The 17,096-nt window shown below is 43.8% G+C and overlaps 1 protein-coding gene across 6 annotated transcripts in view; it reads right to left on the bottom strand.

Annotated features, from left to right (window-relative positions):
• Positions 1–17,096, bottom strand: part of DNAI7 (dynein axonemal intermediate chain 7) — a 41,408-nt gene that overhangs the window by 15,479 nt on the left and 8,833 nt on the right. For 4 of the 6 annotated variants that reach the window (XM_085873325.1, XM_085873326.1, XM_085873323.1 and 1 more), the window contains 6 exons: positions 15,632–15,769; positions 14,547–14,963; positions 5,897–6,000; positions 4,072–4,324; positions 3,227–3,308; positions 2,263–2,417 (listed from right to left, as the gene is read on the bottom strand). In XM_085873325.1, coding sequence (XP_085729451.1) covers positions 2,263–2,417; positions 3,227–3,308; positions 4,072–4,324; positions 5,897–6,000; positions 14,547–14,963; positions 15,632–15,769 — 1,149 coding nt within the window. Of the gene's footprint in view, positions 1–2,262; positions 2,418–3,226; positions 3,309–4,071; positions 4,325–5,896; positions 6,001–14,546; positions 14,964–15,631; positions 15,770–15,903 lie in introns of all 6 variants that reach the window. The other 2 variants (XM_085873328.1, XM_085873327.1) reach the window with 2 other exon arrangements.

Below are 17,096 nucleotides of genomic sequence, written 5' to 3' on the forward strand. Positions count from 1 at the left end.
GCCCAGCCAGCTCTCAATGGTGAAGAATCACTTTAAAAATTCTAGTCGTCGGATCTGAATCTGGATCTTCACCAAAATCTAATCACTTCGTCCTTGTCACACACCGAGCATGTCCACAAAATTTCATCCGGATCCGTCCACAACTTTTTGAGATATCCTGTACACAGACAAACAGATAAGATAGAAACGGGTGAAAACACAACCTCCTTCACCTTCGGTGGCGGAGGTAACTCGAAAGGCACTTGGGAGAGCACATACCTCTACCAGGCTGAGCAGTTTACATTTTGTATTCCATTGATGTGACGGATCTGGATCCAGACCTGAACCAAAATCGAATCGACTTGTTCCTGCCACCAAACAAACTCATCCACCAAGTTTTGTCATAACTCGTCCACAACTTTTTGAAATATCATGCGATATATCGTTTTTGGTCCCATCTCTCAATGGTGAAAAATGACTTAAAAAAAATTTTTTTTAATTATTTTTTAAAAATTCTCGTGTCCACATCCACATTTGGATATTCACCAAAATTCAATCAAGTCTTTCTTATCACACACCTAACCTGGCCACCAAATTTCATCACAACGAATCCGTACCCAAGTTTTTGATATATCCTGCTCACAGACAAACAGACAGAGAAACAGAAAGACAGGGGTGAAAACACAACCTCTGTCCATCTTCGGTGGAAGAGGTAACAAGAGGTAGGAGCGGAGGAAAAGGCACAGCCAAAGGTAGTCCTATGGATTAGGAGGTGCAAGATCAGTCGTGAAAAATTGAGTTATTGATGTAAAGAGCAACTCTGCCACCAGGACGGGGTTGAGGTCTATCAAATTGGAAGAGACAATAGCCAGGGAGAGGGAGAGACACGAAGGAGTCAGGGATGTCCGGTGGGAGGAAGGATTGTGTTAAACAGATGATGTACAGACTGTTAGCATGTCATGCTGAATTTTTTGTTTCATTTCATGGTTTGATTTCATGCTGAATGACTTGCTTGCTCCTTTCACGAAGATTACAATCACAGTGTCTGGGAGATTGCTCCCTCTCTGCCATCATCTACCCAAGGGTAACACTTGGATTTTGAATCATCCAATGGATGGCACACATTAATACAACGAGTAAGCCACCTTTGAGCACCAGCGTGACCATTTATAGTGGGATCGGGAATCAAACCTCGACGAAACAGCGAAAAGGCAAGTGCATTATCTCCGAGCGATCCTGCCAGCCCACCTGAGAGACTGCGACTGGCATGCAAATTTTACACAAAAACTGAACTAAAAAGCGGTTGGGATTGTGGAATTGTGATGAAGAAAACAACATCGTAATTTTGACTGTGTATATAATTAACGAAATTAGCTGTAAGCAAAGCCCCTCGCTGCTGTGATCCAAACAATAAACATGAGCTCCCGAATTGCTTGGTGTCTGGACCGCTCCAGAAAGTATCCAGTCAGACAACAACAAACACATCAGGAAGGAGTTGTGCCCAAGTTGTATCCATACCATATGTGTAACTGTCATTGCAAACCAATCTAAATTTTGGCTTAAAATTTGGCATTAATAAAATGAACAACTCAACCAGGAAGGCAACTTGCAATTGGGATATGCTGTGGTGGAATGGGCACTGCTTTGATTGTTTGGCAATGAACAAAGTGCCACGTTATCTTGCAGTGAAGGTGGATCGATACATTCACTTCCATCATGTCATAAAATGGTTCTCTTATGGCAGTTTGCATATTTCTTGGCCCACTTTCATTCTTGTGTAACCATTTGAGCATGAGTAAAGCAGTGATTTCTGCCAATTGCAATGAGATTTGTTGCAACATGCTTGAGAACATGTTCAAAATGTATCTTTGAAAGTGTGCACATTCAAAAAGCACAAGCCCTTCCTAATTTGTGCAGTCTACACAAAGTATATCCTGCTCCTCCTCATTAGGAATAGGAGATGCTTTGTCAGATTGCAAAAAGCTGGAAGTTTTTATTTGTGTATTTGTTCCAGTTGCCTCTCCAGATTTGCTGGTGTGGACTCCAGGCAGGATAATGTGTGACAAACACACGTTGTTGGTCAGGATCCATGCGGCAAGAGCAATAGTGTGGCACATGGCTCCTCATCTCATAATGTTGAAGTGCTATATATTTGATACTTTTACAGATTGATTTCTGTAAAATCAGATTACAGTGTGTCTTTAATAAAATTTAAAAAAGGAGTTCCTTAATGTAAGAGCAAACAGCACACCTGGCCATGCCACATAATTCCTCAAATGTCACCTGTGTGATGGTCCATTCTCCAGCTATGTGAGGCTGAGGAGGAATCTGGAAAAGAGAAATGTGCATGATGCCTCCGATCACACCATATTGGTACAGGTTAATGGTTGCTCCTTTGGAATCCAAAGCATGATGTGCTTGCATGTCACTAAGAATATCTGTGGGCAAGAGCATATGTCTGAGTCCAGTATATAAGAATATCTGAGCTGGAGACTTTGCTTACTTGGTCTTGAGTCAAACATGATGTTAGGGGTGGGGGCAGGTGGTGATTGGAGCATTTGGGCTAAACTTATAAAATTGAAATTTAATAAAGAGGGGGAGGGTAAGGGTTTCATTGGAGAGATAAATATGGTAGAGGAGAGCGAGAGGAGATAGCAGTAAAGGGTGAGGGGAAAAAAAATGGGAATATATGGAGAAGAGCAGAGGGGGAGGTTCAAAATTCCACAAATATTTGTGTACAGAATATATAGATTGCCCATTTGCACAGCGCATTGGGAAAACTCCATCATATATACAAGAAAAACAAATGAATAAAGGTTGTGCATTCAAACCACGTTGAAAAGTAATCATGCTGTTTGGTCATATTATTTGATCAATTGGCTGAAGGCCATTTTTTTTTTGTGAAGGATACCAAGGAACCGATGGCATGCACACCAGTGCAGATTAGATCACTGGTTTAACATCTTCTTACAGACGGTGAACTCTGCAATGCAGCTTACTGCCACTGCACTGAAACAGCACATTTATCATGTGGTATGCTTACTTGCCACCTGTCCCAAGGTTCAAAATATTACACAGGAAAACTCAAAGATAGATTGCACACAATGTCGAATTAATGATGAGGGTCAAATGATGAGGGTCAAAAAAGGTCAAATGTAGCATCCATCAGTATACAAGCAATACTGGGAGGAGGTGTAAATGGCCTTGGGTGCAGTTTCAGTATGTGCAGAATCGACAAATATCATACCTTCTGTACTTTTCTTGCATTCAGAGAAGTCCGTGTTTGCATCTGCTTCGATCACCATGAGCCCCTCAAACTCTGACAGATCCTTGTGAGACCACACACACACACACACACACACACGCGCACACACACACACACACACACACACACACACACACACACACACACACACACACACACACACACACACACACACACACACACACACACACACACACACGCGCACACACGCACACACACACCTTTGGCAAACGCTCACATGATGAAACAGATGACAACTAGAATGGCATTCAGTAAAGTGCATACCTCCACCAGGCTGAACAGTTTAAGTTTTGTCTCCCACTGATAGGCCGGATCTGCATCTGGACCTTAACCAAAATCGAATTGGCTTGCTATTGTCGCCTACCCAACTCATCCACCAAGTTTTGTCATAATCCATCCACAACTTTTTGAAATAACATGCTATATTAGCATTTTTGGCCCCATCTATCAATGCTGAAGAATCACTTAAAGATTAAAAAAAATTCTCAGATCCGGATCCAGATCTTCACCAAAATCATATCAATTCATTATTGTCACACACCCAACCTCTCCACCAAGTTTCGTCAGAATCCATCCATAACTTTTTGATATATCCTGCACTCAGTCAAATAGACAAACAAACAAGGGTAAAACCATAACCTCTGTCCAGCCTCAGTGGCGTAACAACAACAACATCAACGACGACGACGAATGAGCAGTTTCTATGAAAATGGAGTTCAGCTGAGACTCTTCTCTCATTGTGACGGAATACAAGGCAGAAGGAAATCCCGACAAAACAATCAATCCGGACTGGCTGTGCGCATTACCTGTAAACTACTGCCTTTGCTGGATTCCAGTCTACTCGAAACGGATTCCTGACGAACACAACATCCAGAAAGGAGCGTTTGAGCTCCATGGTAACACGATTCCGAGGGCAACGTGAAAGGTGGAAAGGAAACGGGAGTCAGGTGGTCATAGCGTGTCCACAAGAAGCGAAGAGCAATTTCACGCTTGCAAAGGAGTCGTGGCAACTCAAACTTGACACCAACACCACCCTCTGTGAATTCGTACCCCTTGAACCTGATGAATGATGTGAGCAATCATTCCACAATGAATAATGAAGAGTTGAGTCATTCTCACAAAATGGGAAATGAATCATTACATCGTCACGTGCTCACAAAAAAAACAAATCATCAGGAGACGAAAGCCAACATGGCCACAGCCATCATAACATGATTACTGTGCAGTTGATTAATAATGTCACATTGTTTCAGTGTTTGACATTACAATAAAAAGTTCCCAAGCAAAATTTAACTGTTTTTCTAAACTATTCACCATTATTTTCAAAAAAAACCTTTTCTGAGCACTGTATCAAATCTCCATGGAGGGTTATCAATGTTCCTACTGCACAACCCAAAATCTAAATCCCAACTTTTAGGTCCTCAACCACAGTGAGCAATCTATCATCATGAGTAAAGACTTGAAAGAAGTCATCGCTGAAGACTGAAACATATTTCGATTTGCTCACTGATCAGCATTCAATTTTGTTTCTGTTCTGGAAATTTTATCGTCAACACATTCATTCAGCAATTGATGGATCTCTGAACCTCAAAAAGCAGATTGCAGTGTTCTCTTCGGTCATCTTTCTCATCCATGGCATGTGCACCCTGAATAGTAGCATCAGAAGTCCCAGCTTAAAGTACAGTGTTTGCATCCAAGTTGACAGAGCCATAATGGCCACCTGGCACAGCAGCGAAGCGTTTATACTTTATACGTTGAGGGTCCAGACAAGGTTTTCTTTGAATTGCATCACACGTAAACGTCTCACCTTTCTTCATATGTTGACTGACTATCAAGATCATCATGCTCTCATGAGGTTGGAGTGGGTTGAAGAGAAAGCGTGCTCGAATGTGCAAAATGGCTTCGGCAGAAAATGTCGAAAGAGAAGAGGACGCAATTGTTTTTCATGATGTTTCATCAAAAACCTTTTGAAGGTGAGGCGAAGATGATTCTTCCATTTCGTGGCTTTCGACGTCGAAAACCTTTGGCAATGTGCGACGACATTTTGGAGATGTGATGATGACATTTCTGTTGATCACCCTGGCTGAGAAGTTGACCTTACCCTTCTGGATGAACTGGGTGAGAAGCTTGAACAGCCAAGGAGGTAAATTATAGACACTCCATCACAGGAGGCCTGCTTTGCTTCTTTGGACATGAACATGGCGTATAAATGGACCAAAAGGCTTCCTTCACTAATCGATGGCCAATTCTTTAATCTTATCAGTGATACGTTTCCCTGCAATGTTTCTCACACTCTGATTTTGGCATCTGATGTTCCACAAAGCAGCACGGAGAACTTTAATCGAGATCGGTAATTTTTGTTTACGAGCTGCTACGTATTTTTGCATTTTCTATGAATGCTTCAACTTTGATTGTACTTGCATCTTGATCTGCAATCCACAGAATAACTATTTACATATATTACATCAACTTCAAAAAAGCACTATTTGCATTCAAACTTTATCCACTATAACCCTGACTATATGACTTTTCTCTGCTGAAGACTCAGAAAACATTCAAAAAATATATTGTGAAGAATATTTAAGGGTTGGGGAGAGGGGGAGGAGGCACTTTAAGAGCACGACGCAGTACCGTGGATTCTTCTTCAGGTTTCCCCACAGCATGAGGCAGGCGAATGGGAAAGGCAAACAGAGTTGAAGGTTTCCAGTCTCCAGGTCAGCTTTCTCATTGGCAGCCTGTGAAAGTACTTGTTATGTCAATATTAAGGTGTTTCAAAGTAAATGTATTCATTGTCTCATACAGTATCACTACTGTTTTGTTCATCCATTTGTTCACACATATGTTGAGGAACACAGAGAGTTAATAAGAAGTTACATACCAAAGGCTAAGCGATCATATAGTAACATAGAACAAACAAATATGTCATTCAATAGTTTCCCGGACATTCACTATTCTCTCATGATCCTCGAATCACTCTTTGTTTCCATAATGGCAGTGACCTCATGTCTTTCCAGTTCAATCCTTTGTGCGAACACCTTACATATCCTCTCAAAAGGCATCCTTTGATCAGTCCATCCCATTGGGACTATACTCTGTACAGAGCATCTCTGCTGCCGAAGCAGTCTCCTGGGCTATTGGGCACAATCCTGGATGGGTCACCACTCTGATTCAGAATAGTCAAATCCTTTGATGGGTGGTTTAATGTCTCCACATACTCAATACATACTTTGACAAGTGTGCACAGCTGGTTTAACGCCTCCACATATTCATTCACAACCAGGTCTTCGTTTCTCAAACAATCATTTTTGCAACATCGTACATAATATGACCTTTATTTAAGTATTTTCTCCCTGTAAGCTGTGTGATGAATGTTAAGTGATGACGTCACGTGCCAAATTTCAAAATTAACTACATATCTGCGATCACAAAGTGATCACCAAGGGTAAGCCTCTCCCAGCACCCATGATCCAATGATGGCCATATATTTTTCAGACCTCCATATCACCTTGACCTTCAACATTTAGGGATAGAGTGTAAAATAAGAAAATGTGTCCCTATCTACAATCTAGCCATACAACTCAACATCATGAAAATAGGAGGAAAATTATTCAAGTTATGATCAAAAAGGTGTTTTTTGTTAATTTGCTCACAATCCGAAAATAGTAGGTCAAGGTGTTGGCTTTAACCTGGTGTTGGTTTAGTGGTTAGGGTGGTGGCTTGAGATCCTAGGGTCCTGAGTTCAAGTCCCGTTGGCTGCTGAATTAACACCAGGGGGTTGACTCAGCCTGTCATCCTTCTGAGGTCGGTGAAATGTGAACCAGTGTAGCAGCCAAAAAGCTGCACACGAAGGCAAGGGGTCTTAATGGATAATTAAATCTGGTATTGGTGTGGCGCAGGCATGATGGGCCAAATGGCCTGCTCCTGTGCAAAATTTCCTTGTAAAGGAGAGAAATCAAATACCAGGTGCACAACTTCAGTGCAGGGACATCTCAGAAAGCCAATCGATCTTTGAGATTCTGCATTGGCATGAAATTGAGCGATGACAAAAAATGTGTCTTTTTTCAGAGCGTCATTTGATGTTGACCTTTAACTCGGAGGGGTATGATGCAAATTAAGTGTAAATGTACCTGGCTCTAGGGTAAGGAGAGCAATTTCGTTCTGATTGGACAAAAATTAGTCAAGTTATTATAAAAGAAATGTAAAAGTTTCGATAATGAGGTCAAGATCATAAAATTAGATGAAGGTCAAAAAATATGTCAACCCCACATACTTTTTATTCGCATTACTTTGAAAAACTTCATTCCAAATGTCCCTCAAAGATACAGCTTGGACATTAACAGAATAAAATGGGGGAAAAAAGATTAAAAAAAAACTCCAAATGGTGGTTTCGTTCTCCTCGGAGTTTTAGAACCTCTGAGGTACCATTAATATTTGGGTGCACGAATTGCAGAAACAAACCACACAACAGGTATGTCTCCCACTATCCAATAGGTGGAGGCTTAATAATCTCTGAACTGTGAGGGATCCTTGAGAGTTAAAAGGAAATAAATTTGCATTTTAAAATTGAGTTACATAGGTGTCGAGAAGTACTAGGAATTGGGGGTACTTAGATACTGGTAAAATTGTGCAGGCTTGATGGGCCGGATGTAGTGGGCAAGTGAATGGGAAATTGTCAGGTCAGGCCAGATCAGATCTGTGACTTGCTACAGGTATCACGTAAACCAAAACAAACCTGTTCCATGGTCGGGTTGGCGATGACGAAACCGTCTCCCCCACCAGGTTTTCTGGTGAGGAGGGTGTTTGGATATGGACACCCATCAGGATTAAAAACAAAACCTGTCAAATGGCGGAGGAGCTCCTTGTGAGCCAACGGCTTTCCATATCTCGTGCCCAACTGTGTCTGCGGACGTCCTCCTGCAGTTGGGTTACTTCTTATTAGGTTGGTGGCAGGACTTGCACTCCGGCCACCGTAAAACCCTTCATTCCACAAAACATTCGAGAAGCATAAAAAAAATCTGAAAACCCATTCCTTGAGAGTACCTCCCTTTGCAGGGCAGCTCACCGGATGACAGGATTGGGGCAAAGTCGTCGGGACCCCCAATCTTTGATGATAGGAGGGAAACCATGGGGTAACATTCCCAGGTCAGATTGCAGGAGAGTGTGTCAGCGTGGTGCTGAGGTGTCGTCCACCAGACGGCAGTCTCCTTGGGTTAACCTGAGGCGGTCCCTTCGGGTGGGTGCCTGGAATGTCCTATCCCTAAGAGAGGATGATCACCTGTCTCTGTTATCATCTGAGCTCAAGAGTTTGGACATCGGTATTGCAGCATTCTCTGAGGATCGGAGACTGGATTGCGGTGAGATCATGACACCTACTATTGGTCTGGTCACTCTGATGGTTACCATGCCCAAGGAGTTGCTGTAGCTGTGTATAATAAGCTGACTCCAATGATAATTGAGGTAACACCAGTCAATGAGCGTATTATGAGATTAAGTAAGGATTTGTCACTCCTTGGGTGTCATTTCCCTGGTATCTGTATACACTCTGACTGAGGAGAGTGATCTCACCTTGAAGGACGCATTCTGTGCCATGCTCGAGTCTGTGGTTGATCAGTGCCCCAGGCAAGATACACTTCGAGTCTTGGGGGATTTCAATGCATCGATTGGAACTGATAGGGATGGTGATGAGACGTGTGTTGGTCCCCATGGGTCTGGAACTGTGAACCTGAACAGCACTAAGTTCCTTGACTTTGCAAAACGTCATGGACTTCGGGTGGCGGGCTCACGTTTTCAGCCCCCACAAGCTTATCGCTGAACTTGGTATTCCAACGCTGGCGGTGCGGCAAAGGACATTGACCATGTGCTCGTTGATGGTCACTGGAAGATGATCCAGAACTGCAAGGTATAACGGAGTGCTCATTTCCTCAATACTGACCATCAGCTTGTTGTAGCAACTCTTGAGTTGCACCTTAAATCAAGGAGAATGGTACCATCCCAGCCTAGGCTGTTGGGAAGCTCAAGGATGAGAGGGTATCTGAGGAGTTTGCAAACAGGCTGAGTGGACACTTGGGGGTCTGGGTGCTTTGAGGGGTCCTGAAGAGTTGTGGAGTGCCTTCAAGATCACCGTCCTTGATGTTGCCGGTGGATGTCTTGGAACTCACAGTAGGGCGAAGAAGAATTTTGTCTCTCAAGGGACACTGGATACCATTGACCAGAGTTACAGGGCCAGGCTGAATGGCAGAGCTGAGCTGTTCAAGGAGCTGAGGCGTAAAACTGTACGTGCGCTAAGGGTGGACAAGGAGGCCGATGTGCGAGGAATCTGTGAGGGGGTTGAGCATCACCTGTGGTCAAGTGATTTTCGTCCTGCTTACAGGGGAATTCATGCAATGCGTTCGTCCAAGCCCATCCCTCAGTGTACTGCAATTAGAGCAGAGGGTTGTAGGCTCTTGACAGAGGAGTCCGAAGTGAAGGCCCGCTGAGTCGGTTGCTATGAGCGGTTGTACCATCAGCTGTGGAGATGGACGTCAGGGGTGTTACAATCCCTGTTGCTGACCCTCCAATCAACTGTGATCCACCTTCATTTGTAGAATCACAGGCTGCAGTGAACCAGTTGAAATGTGGTAAAGCTCCAGGGATCTGTGGAATCCATGCTGAACTTCTCAAGGTTGGTGGAAATGCTGCTCTCGTGTCGTTGCATGCAGTTCTGTGCTCTGCCGGTAACACAGGCATCATCCCAACTGACTGGAAGAGGGGCCTTGCTGTCCCTCTCTGGAAAGGGAAGGGTGATCGCCAAGACTGCAACAACTACCGAGGGGTGACACTGCTCTCAGTGCCGGGCAAGGTTTTTGCTCGGATAATTCTTGATAGGGTTCGCCACCATCTGCTTGAGCACCAGCGTCCAAGGCAGTCAGGCTTTACACCAAAGAGGTCAACGATTGACCGTATCCTTGCTCTTCGGGTCCTCACCAAACGCAGACGAGAGTATCGGCAGGGGCTGCTTGCAGCCTATGTTGATCTCTGTAAAGCGTTTCATTCATTGAATCGGGATGCCCTCTGGAGGATTCTTGGTCTTCGTGGGGTGCCACCAAAACTGATCGATCTGATGTCTGAACAATATTCTGGTCCTGAGAGTGCTGTGAGATGTGGTGGTACCATCTCTGACTTATTTCCAGTTGCTACTGGAGTTCGTCAGGGGAGTGTACTGGCCCCCACACTTTTCAGCACTTGTATGGAGTGGATTCTCGGGAGGATGTTGGAGAGATCAAGCTGTGGTGCATCGTTTGGGAATGTCAAGATCTCTGACCTTGATTTCGCAGATGATGCAGTCATCTTTGCAGAGACTCTACATATCCTTTTGGAGGCCCTCGAGGTGCTGAATGGGAGTCAGAGCCGCTGGGATTACGGGTTTCCTGGGTCAAAACTAAGATCCAGGCTTTCAATGACATATTGGATGCTGCTGTCCCGTCTGTGCCTGTTTGTGATGAGGATGTCGTGGAGAGATTCACTTACCTTGGCAGTGATATTCATGTCTCTGCTGGCTGTGAGCCAGAGGTCAACAGATGTCTGCGTCGGGCCTGGGGAGTCATGGATTCACTTGATCATGGGGTTTGGCGCTGCCGGTACATGTGCGGGAGGACAAAAGTCCGAGTCTTCAGGTTCTTAGTGCATTCAGTCTTGCTCTATGGATGTGATACTTGAACTCTGACCAGGGATCTGAGATGGACACTTAATTCCTTTAGTACCAGGTCTCTTCAGAGAATCCATGGCTATCGCTGGTCAGACTGTGTCCGAGTGGTTGCTGAGAGAAACTCAAATTAGATTTGTTACCTGCATAGTCCTTGAGCGTCAGCTGTGGCTTTGTGGACATGTTCATTTTCCTGACGCTGATCCTACTCACCAGATTCTCTCAGCGAGGGAGCCTCGTGAGTGGAGGAGGCCAATGGGCCGACCACGTGCCTTATGGTTGCAGTAGGTTGATCATCATCTCAAGGAGATGGGGATGGGCCAGGCATCTGCCATGGGGATGGCCAGACGGAGGTCCCTGGAGTACTAACGGAAAGTGGACACAGCGACGTGCTGCTCTGGCGCATGCTCCCACACCTGACCTGACCCGAATGGGAAAGGCAAATAGTGTCGAAGGTTTCCTCCTGCGTTGAAGTTTCTTTTTCTTGGAAGTCTCTGTAAATCTTTGTTCATGAAACAGTTGTACTTCATTTCTCAAGCCACAGATGGCATGTGAGAGGCACTTACTGGTGCTTTAATGGCGGGAGTCGTAGGACAATTTATGCTTAAAGTGGTTTCCTCTTTGAGAGTGTTCTGCAATTCTGCTTAGCTCACCAAGCTCATTGCCTGTGGCATACAAGGCTGCCTTAATACCTGGCTTTCTGACTTCCACCACTCTCACAATGGACCCCTCTCCTCCAGCCTCCCTCTCACCACTCTCACAATGGGCCCCTCTCCTCTACCCCATTGCTATCAATGGACCCCTTTCCCCCCTCTCATAGGCTGCAGTGTCCCAAGGCTATCTTCAGTCCAGTCTTGTTCCTACATAAAAGACCTCTCCAATGCTCTTCAAAACCATCTCTTCGTTATTTTTTTCAGATGACTCCACATTGGGTTATTCAGTGCCCTCATCCCACTGAATGCCTGGTGTTGGCTTTAAGGTTAGGGTGATGGGCTTGGGATCCAAGGATCCTGAGTTCAAATTCCACTTGGCTGTTGACTTAATACCATGTGCGGTTGACTCTGCATGTCACCCTTCCGAGGTAGGCAAAATGAGTGCCAGCTTGCTGGTATCCTGTGTCGGAGTGGCGACCCATCCAGGATTGTGCCCAATAGCCAAGGAGACTGCTTAGGCAGCACCAATGCTCTGCATAGGGTATGGTCCCAATGGATGGATGTATGGATCCCACTGACAGGCAAATGGCAGCTGTGTCATTTTCTGGTCCTCTTGAATAGGTTGGATGCTGGTCTGACAAATGGAACATGTCTCTCAGTCCTGGCAAATCTCAGAGTCCCCACCCTGTCATTGGAAAGATCACCAAACTAACTCACCTTTCCATTTAAATAGTCAACCACTGGAAGAGGCTCAATCTCTTGACCTTCCAATGTGACCACAAGCGATAACCTCTTCCACACTAACCATATAACTAAGCTGGTTTCCAAAGCTAGCTATAGACTCGCCACACCCTGTCGTTCCCAGATATTCAGTGGAAAATCAAAATTACTCAAATCCTACATCGCAACTGTGATCCACCTTCGTTTTCGGACCCTCCAATCAACTGTGATCCACCTTCGTTTGTGGAAACACAGGCTGCGGTGAACCAGTTGAAATGGGGTAAAGCTTCTGGGATCTGTGGGATCCATGATGAAATGCTCAAGGCTGGTGGAAATGCTGTACTCATGTCGATTTTGCCTATTTTTTTACAAGCCAATTTTCTACATCAATCGAGTTGGACAACACGCTCATTGACACCTATGATACTTGCATTATATTTAACCTGCTGGTTAAATGAATGAATGAATGAATGAAGGGTTGAATCTCACGAAAGAATGGGGTTGGAGATCATTTACTATTACCTTTCACATTGGTAAAATCCTTTTGTTTTTTCAAAATTTTCAATTATTTTTTATTTTTGCGTAAAACACTCCATTGCACTCACTGATGAACCTCTGAAAGTTTGATGAAGATCTGTTTGGCCATCTCTGAGAAAAACGGTGGCACAGTCAGACAAACATCTCTATTATACAGGGTGCCCCACAGAAAACCAGGAAATTTGAGATGTTGAGATTTATATTGCCATATTTTACCATATCAATAAACTACCATATTAATTTTCTAACCGTTTTTTTTATTTATTTCAGAATGCAGCAGTTATCAAATTTTCAACGTGAGGTGATTGTTCTCTTTAAGAAAGAACATCCAACTTGGGGACTGAAGAAATGCCGTGAAATTTTGCCAGAGTTTTTTTTAACGAAGTCACACCACCAAGACATCAATGAAGACATTCCAGTCAACGTGAAATCTGCCGGGAGCTACAGTTATCAAAAGGGACAGTCTTTCACATTCTTCAAAAATCTGACTTAAAGTGCTATAGAAGAATTAAATGCAATATTCTTACAAAAACACATCAACAAGCACGAGAACAAAAATGTCAGGCATTGATAAACCGTTTTGAAGGACACGAGAAGTGGAAGCAGGTGTGGTTTTCTGATGAAGCAAGTTTCAGTCTTCATGCACCTCTCAACCATCAGAATGATCGCATTTATCGTGCTGTACAGGTTAAAACAAACATTTCCAAGGATGATCTGCTGGTGGAGATTGATCAACAACAGCCTTCAATCATGTGCTACGGTGCAGTCTCCTGGCAAGGTAAAACAGAGTTGCGATTTGTTGAAGGGGATGCTGCTGGACAAGAACATCTTCCGTCGTACAGAAGAAAGAAAAATAACAGTGAATCAGCTCGTGTATAGAGATGAAATGTGCACCCAAATGTTCCACGACATAAACCAAGTAATGGGAGGAGATGAATGGATATTGCAACAGGATGGAGCAAAGGCTCACACAGCCACGGACACTGTTGCCTGGCTCAGAGTCAATACTCCTGACTTTATTGAACCTAACGAATGGCCATCCAAAAGTCCAGACCTCAACGTAATGGATTTTAGCATTTGGGGTGTACTGTTACATCAACTTCAACTACAGAGGAGAGAGGTCACGGACATTGAATCCGTGAAAACTGTGTTGACGGAAGCTTGGAACAATATCCCGCTTGAAGTTATCCAAAGGGAGACTGGAAGTTGGTTAAACCGTCTACGCCGTTGCTCAGCGGCCCACGGAAAGCACTTTGAACATGACATCTAACGTTTGCTTTTGTTTTGTTTGAAAAGAAAGTGTATCTTTGTTTTGCACTACATCTAAGTTTGCTTTTGTTTTGTTTGAAAAGAAAGTGTATCTTTGTTTTACACTACATCAAAGTTTGCTTTTGTTTTGTTTTAAATAAACTGTACCGAATTTCCTGGTTTTCTGTGGGGCACCCTGTAGTACAGAGAACAACAACAAACAAACAAAGGAAAAGGAGCAATTTAGCAGAGAATAGGAAAACGGTACTAAAATAGACATCAAAACTTTGTATTCATTCCTTCAATATGATCATATTTATGAAAGGTGATATTATCACTTGGAAAAACATTTCAACAAGATTGTCCTCCACAAGGTGAGATAATTTCTGGTTATGCCATGTGTAATGTGCAATGCTGTGCAGTGATATGCCATGGTTCCCACCTGTAGTAGGCTCAAGCTAAGCTCATCAAACTTCTGTTGCAGCAGTTTCTGCAACTGTTGTTTTGACTCGTTCAACCTTGTGCAGAGTTTTTCTCTTCGATCCCCCTCTACTTTTACATCTTCGCTCTCCATCAACCCATCTACTTTCTCTTCCTCCACCTTCTGATCTATCACTAGCTCACCAAAGTTCTCTACAAGTTCCTGTTCATTTCTTGGTTCCACAGTGCTCTTCTGCAAATCTGCAAGCTTTGCAACACTTCCATTTGAGAGGTCCTTTCCACCGTTGTTCTCAACTTCACTCTGTTCTGTAGCCATGTTGTTACTGTCTATTACATCTCCAATTTCAAACTCAACATTGCTCTCCAGATCTTGAACATCACACAATTCTTCCATTCTCATCTCCAGTTCCTCGAGCAGCTGTTGAGTCAGACAACACGACGGTATAAAATCCACTGCACACATTGTCTATTGCAATTGATCTTTATCTATTGATATCAAAACAGCACGTTTAAAAACTTTCGAGTCAGAAATCTTTCTATCAAGTTTTTTTCCTCTCATATAAGGAAATAAATATGTAAAGTAAGTTACACATTTATTATTTTAATGAAATATTTGTAAAAACAGTGGCTGATTAAAAAACAGTAATTTGAAGGAAACTTAAGAAACAGGAGAAGGTCATTTGGCTCATAATTGCTGGACCATATCCACACCCAGCAAAATACTCCCATTCTAACACTATGCAGTGAATGTCAAACAGGGAATCAACTACAGAAGACACAATTGCCGAGGTTTAACAAGAGCTACCCCAGGATATTTAACACTCACAACTTAACTGCAGACTCGAGAGTCAGCTTGATGTCTACATCCAAAGCATGGCATGGTCCGAGATGCAGCATCACCTTAAGGTATTGCTTCAAAACAGCAGTTTATAGTTAAGTCCAGCCCCATCAGACATCAAACCCAAACTAGATGACATGTGACCAAGTGAGCAACACATTGGCAGAATAGTAACATTTAACGAATGCCTTATGTGAGTGAGAGTGAAGTGGTAATGATACACACACACTACATCCATTTGAAAGTACCTGAAGCATAGACTGTGCTTGCTGTAGGATGCTGACAGTGCTTTCGGATGGCTGTTCAGCCCACAGGCTTAAGAACGTGTTCATTTCACGCCAATCAATGGGGTCTGGTGTGCCATCACAACGCATATACCTCTCCCACTGGAGATAGCCAACCAAAGATGCCATGAGACAATGGGTGAGATGCAGTACTCCATCACTGTCTACTTTGCTACACAATTCTCATTTGAAACATTACATAATTTAGAAATCTTTATTTCTTTTGCTGCAATTACTTTGTGATGGTTGAGGCTGCCTTCGCTTTTTTCTCTCTACAAGAGTGAGGCTCGTGGAAGAGCAAGGTTGAATGAACGGTGGGGTAGTGGGGCAACAATTGGGCAGAACCAGCAACAGCATAAAAGGAAAGGAAGAGAGAGAGGGGAGAGAGAAGAGGGGAGGAAACACTGAAACCAGTAAGAGGGTTGGGCTAGGAAGGGTTAATGGGGGAAATAAAGCTTCTGGGTCAGGATGGGGGGTGACACAAGATGGCAATGGACTACCTTCCTGAATCCCTGGAGGGAAGAGTGGAAAAAGGGGGAAAGAAGTGAGGAACAAAAATAATTGAGGTGTGCATTGCAGTCAGCCTGGATTTTGGACGTTTAACAAGGAGAGGGTTACTGAAAGAGCGTGCACATCATGGTGTTGTTGGGGAGGGTCGGAGAACTGAGAGAGCATACTGTTGTGGAAATTACTTCTTGAGGATAACATTGCTTAGCATAGTTTAGTTATCTCCATTGTGAATGTCTTCGAGTAAGTGTGAGGTAATTTAATCAAAAGGATATATGCGTCACTTTATGAAGATAGGCGAGTCCACCCTCCCTCTTGTGTCTCTAAAAACCGCCAACCCTTTAAGCCTTTATTTATTGTTCTCTCCTCTGGAATCTGTCAGGTATATGGTGTTTAGTATTTGGGTGGGCCACCAGCCCATAGTTTAGATGAGAAAATCCACTCCCATCATCTTGGCGGCCCATGCAGAACCAGCACCGTTGGGGTGAATGGTCAGGGAGGGGTTGCCCCAACTCCAGATTGTGCTTTGGCCAAATTGAGAGCAAGCATGGAGGGGGCATGTTACATCAAGGTGGAAGGTGGTGGTCAAGACTACAAATGCACATGTGGCCAGGGGAAGGGAGTTGATATCCAGGAACCACTGTGCTGAGGGCTGCATCGGTCTGCAGGGCTGCCACGTGACAGCCACACTCCAACCCAACCAGCCATGCCTCTCCTCCTCCTCCTCGGGGGCCAGACAGTTGCAAGGACACACCGAGGCTGCCCCCTTGTATCAGTTCCAAACTGTGTCTTGCAATGTAGCTCGAGTATTTCCTGTCTTCTCACTCTATCTGTTGTCTATCTCATTTGGTATGAATGGGGCCCGAAGATAAATAACTAAGGAATCTTCTGATTGTTCGTTGTTTTGTGGGCACAGTGAATG

This window comes from Eptatretus burgeri, chromosome 3, assembly GCF_056783735.1.
Source record: "Eptatretus burgeri isolate ZD-2024b chromosome 3, Ebu_testis_v1, whole genome shotgun sequence".
NCBI classification, from domain to species: domain Eukaryota; kingdom Metazoa; phylum Chordata; class Myxini; order Myxiniformes; family Myxinidae; genus Eptatretus; species Eptatretus burgeri.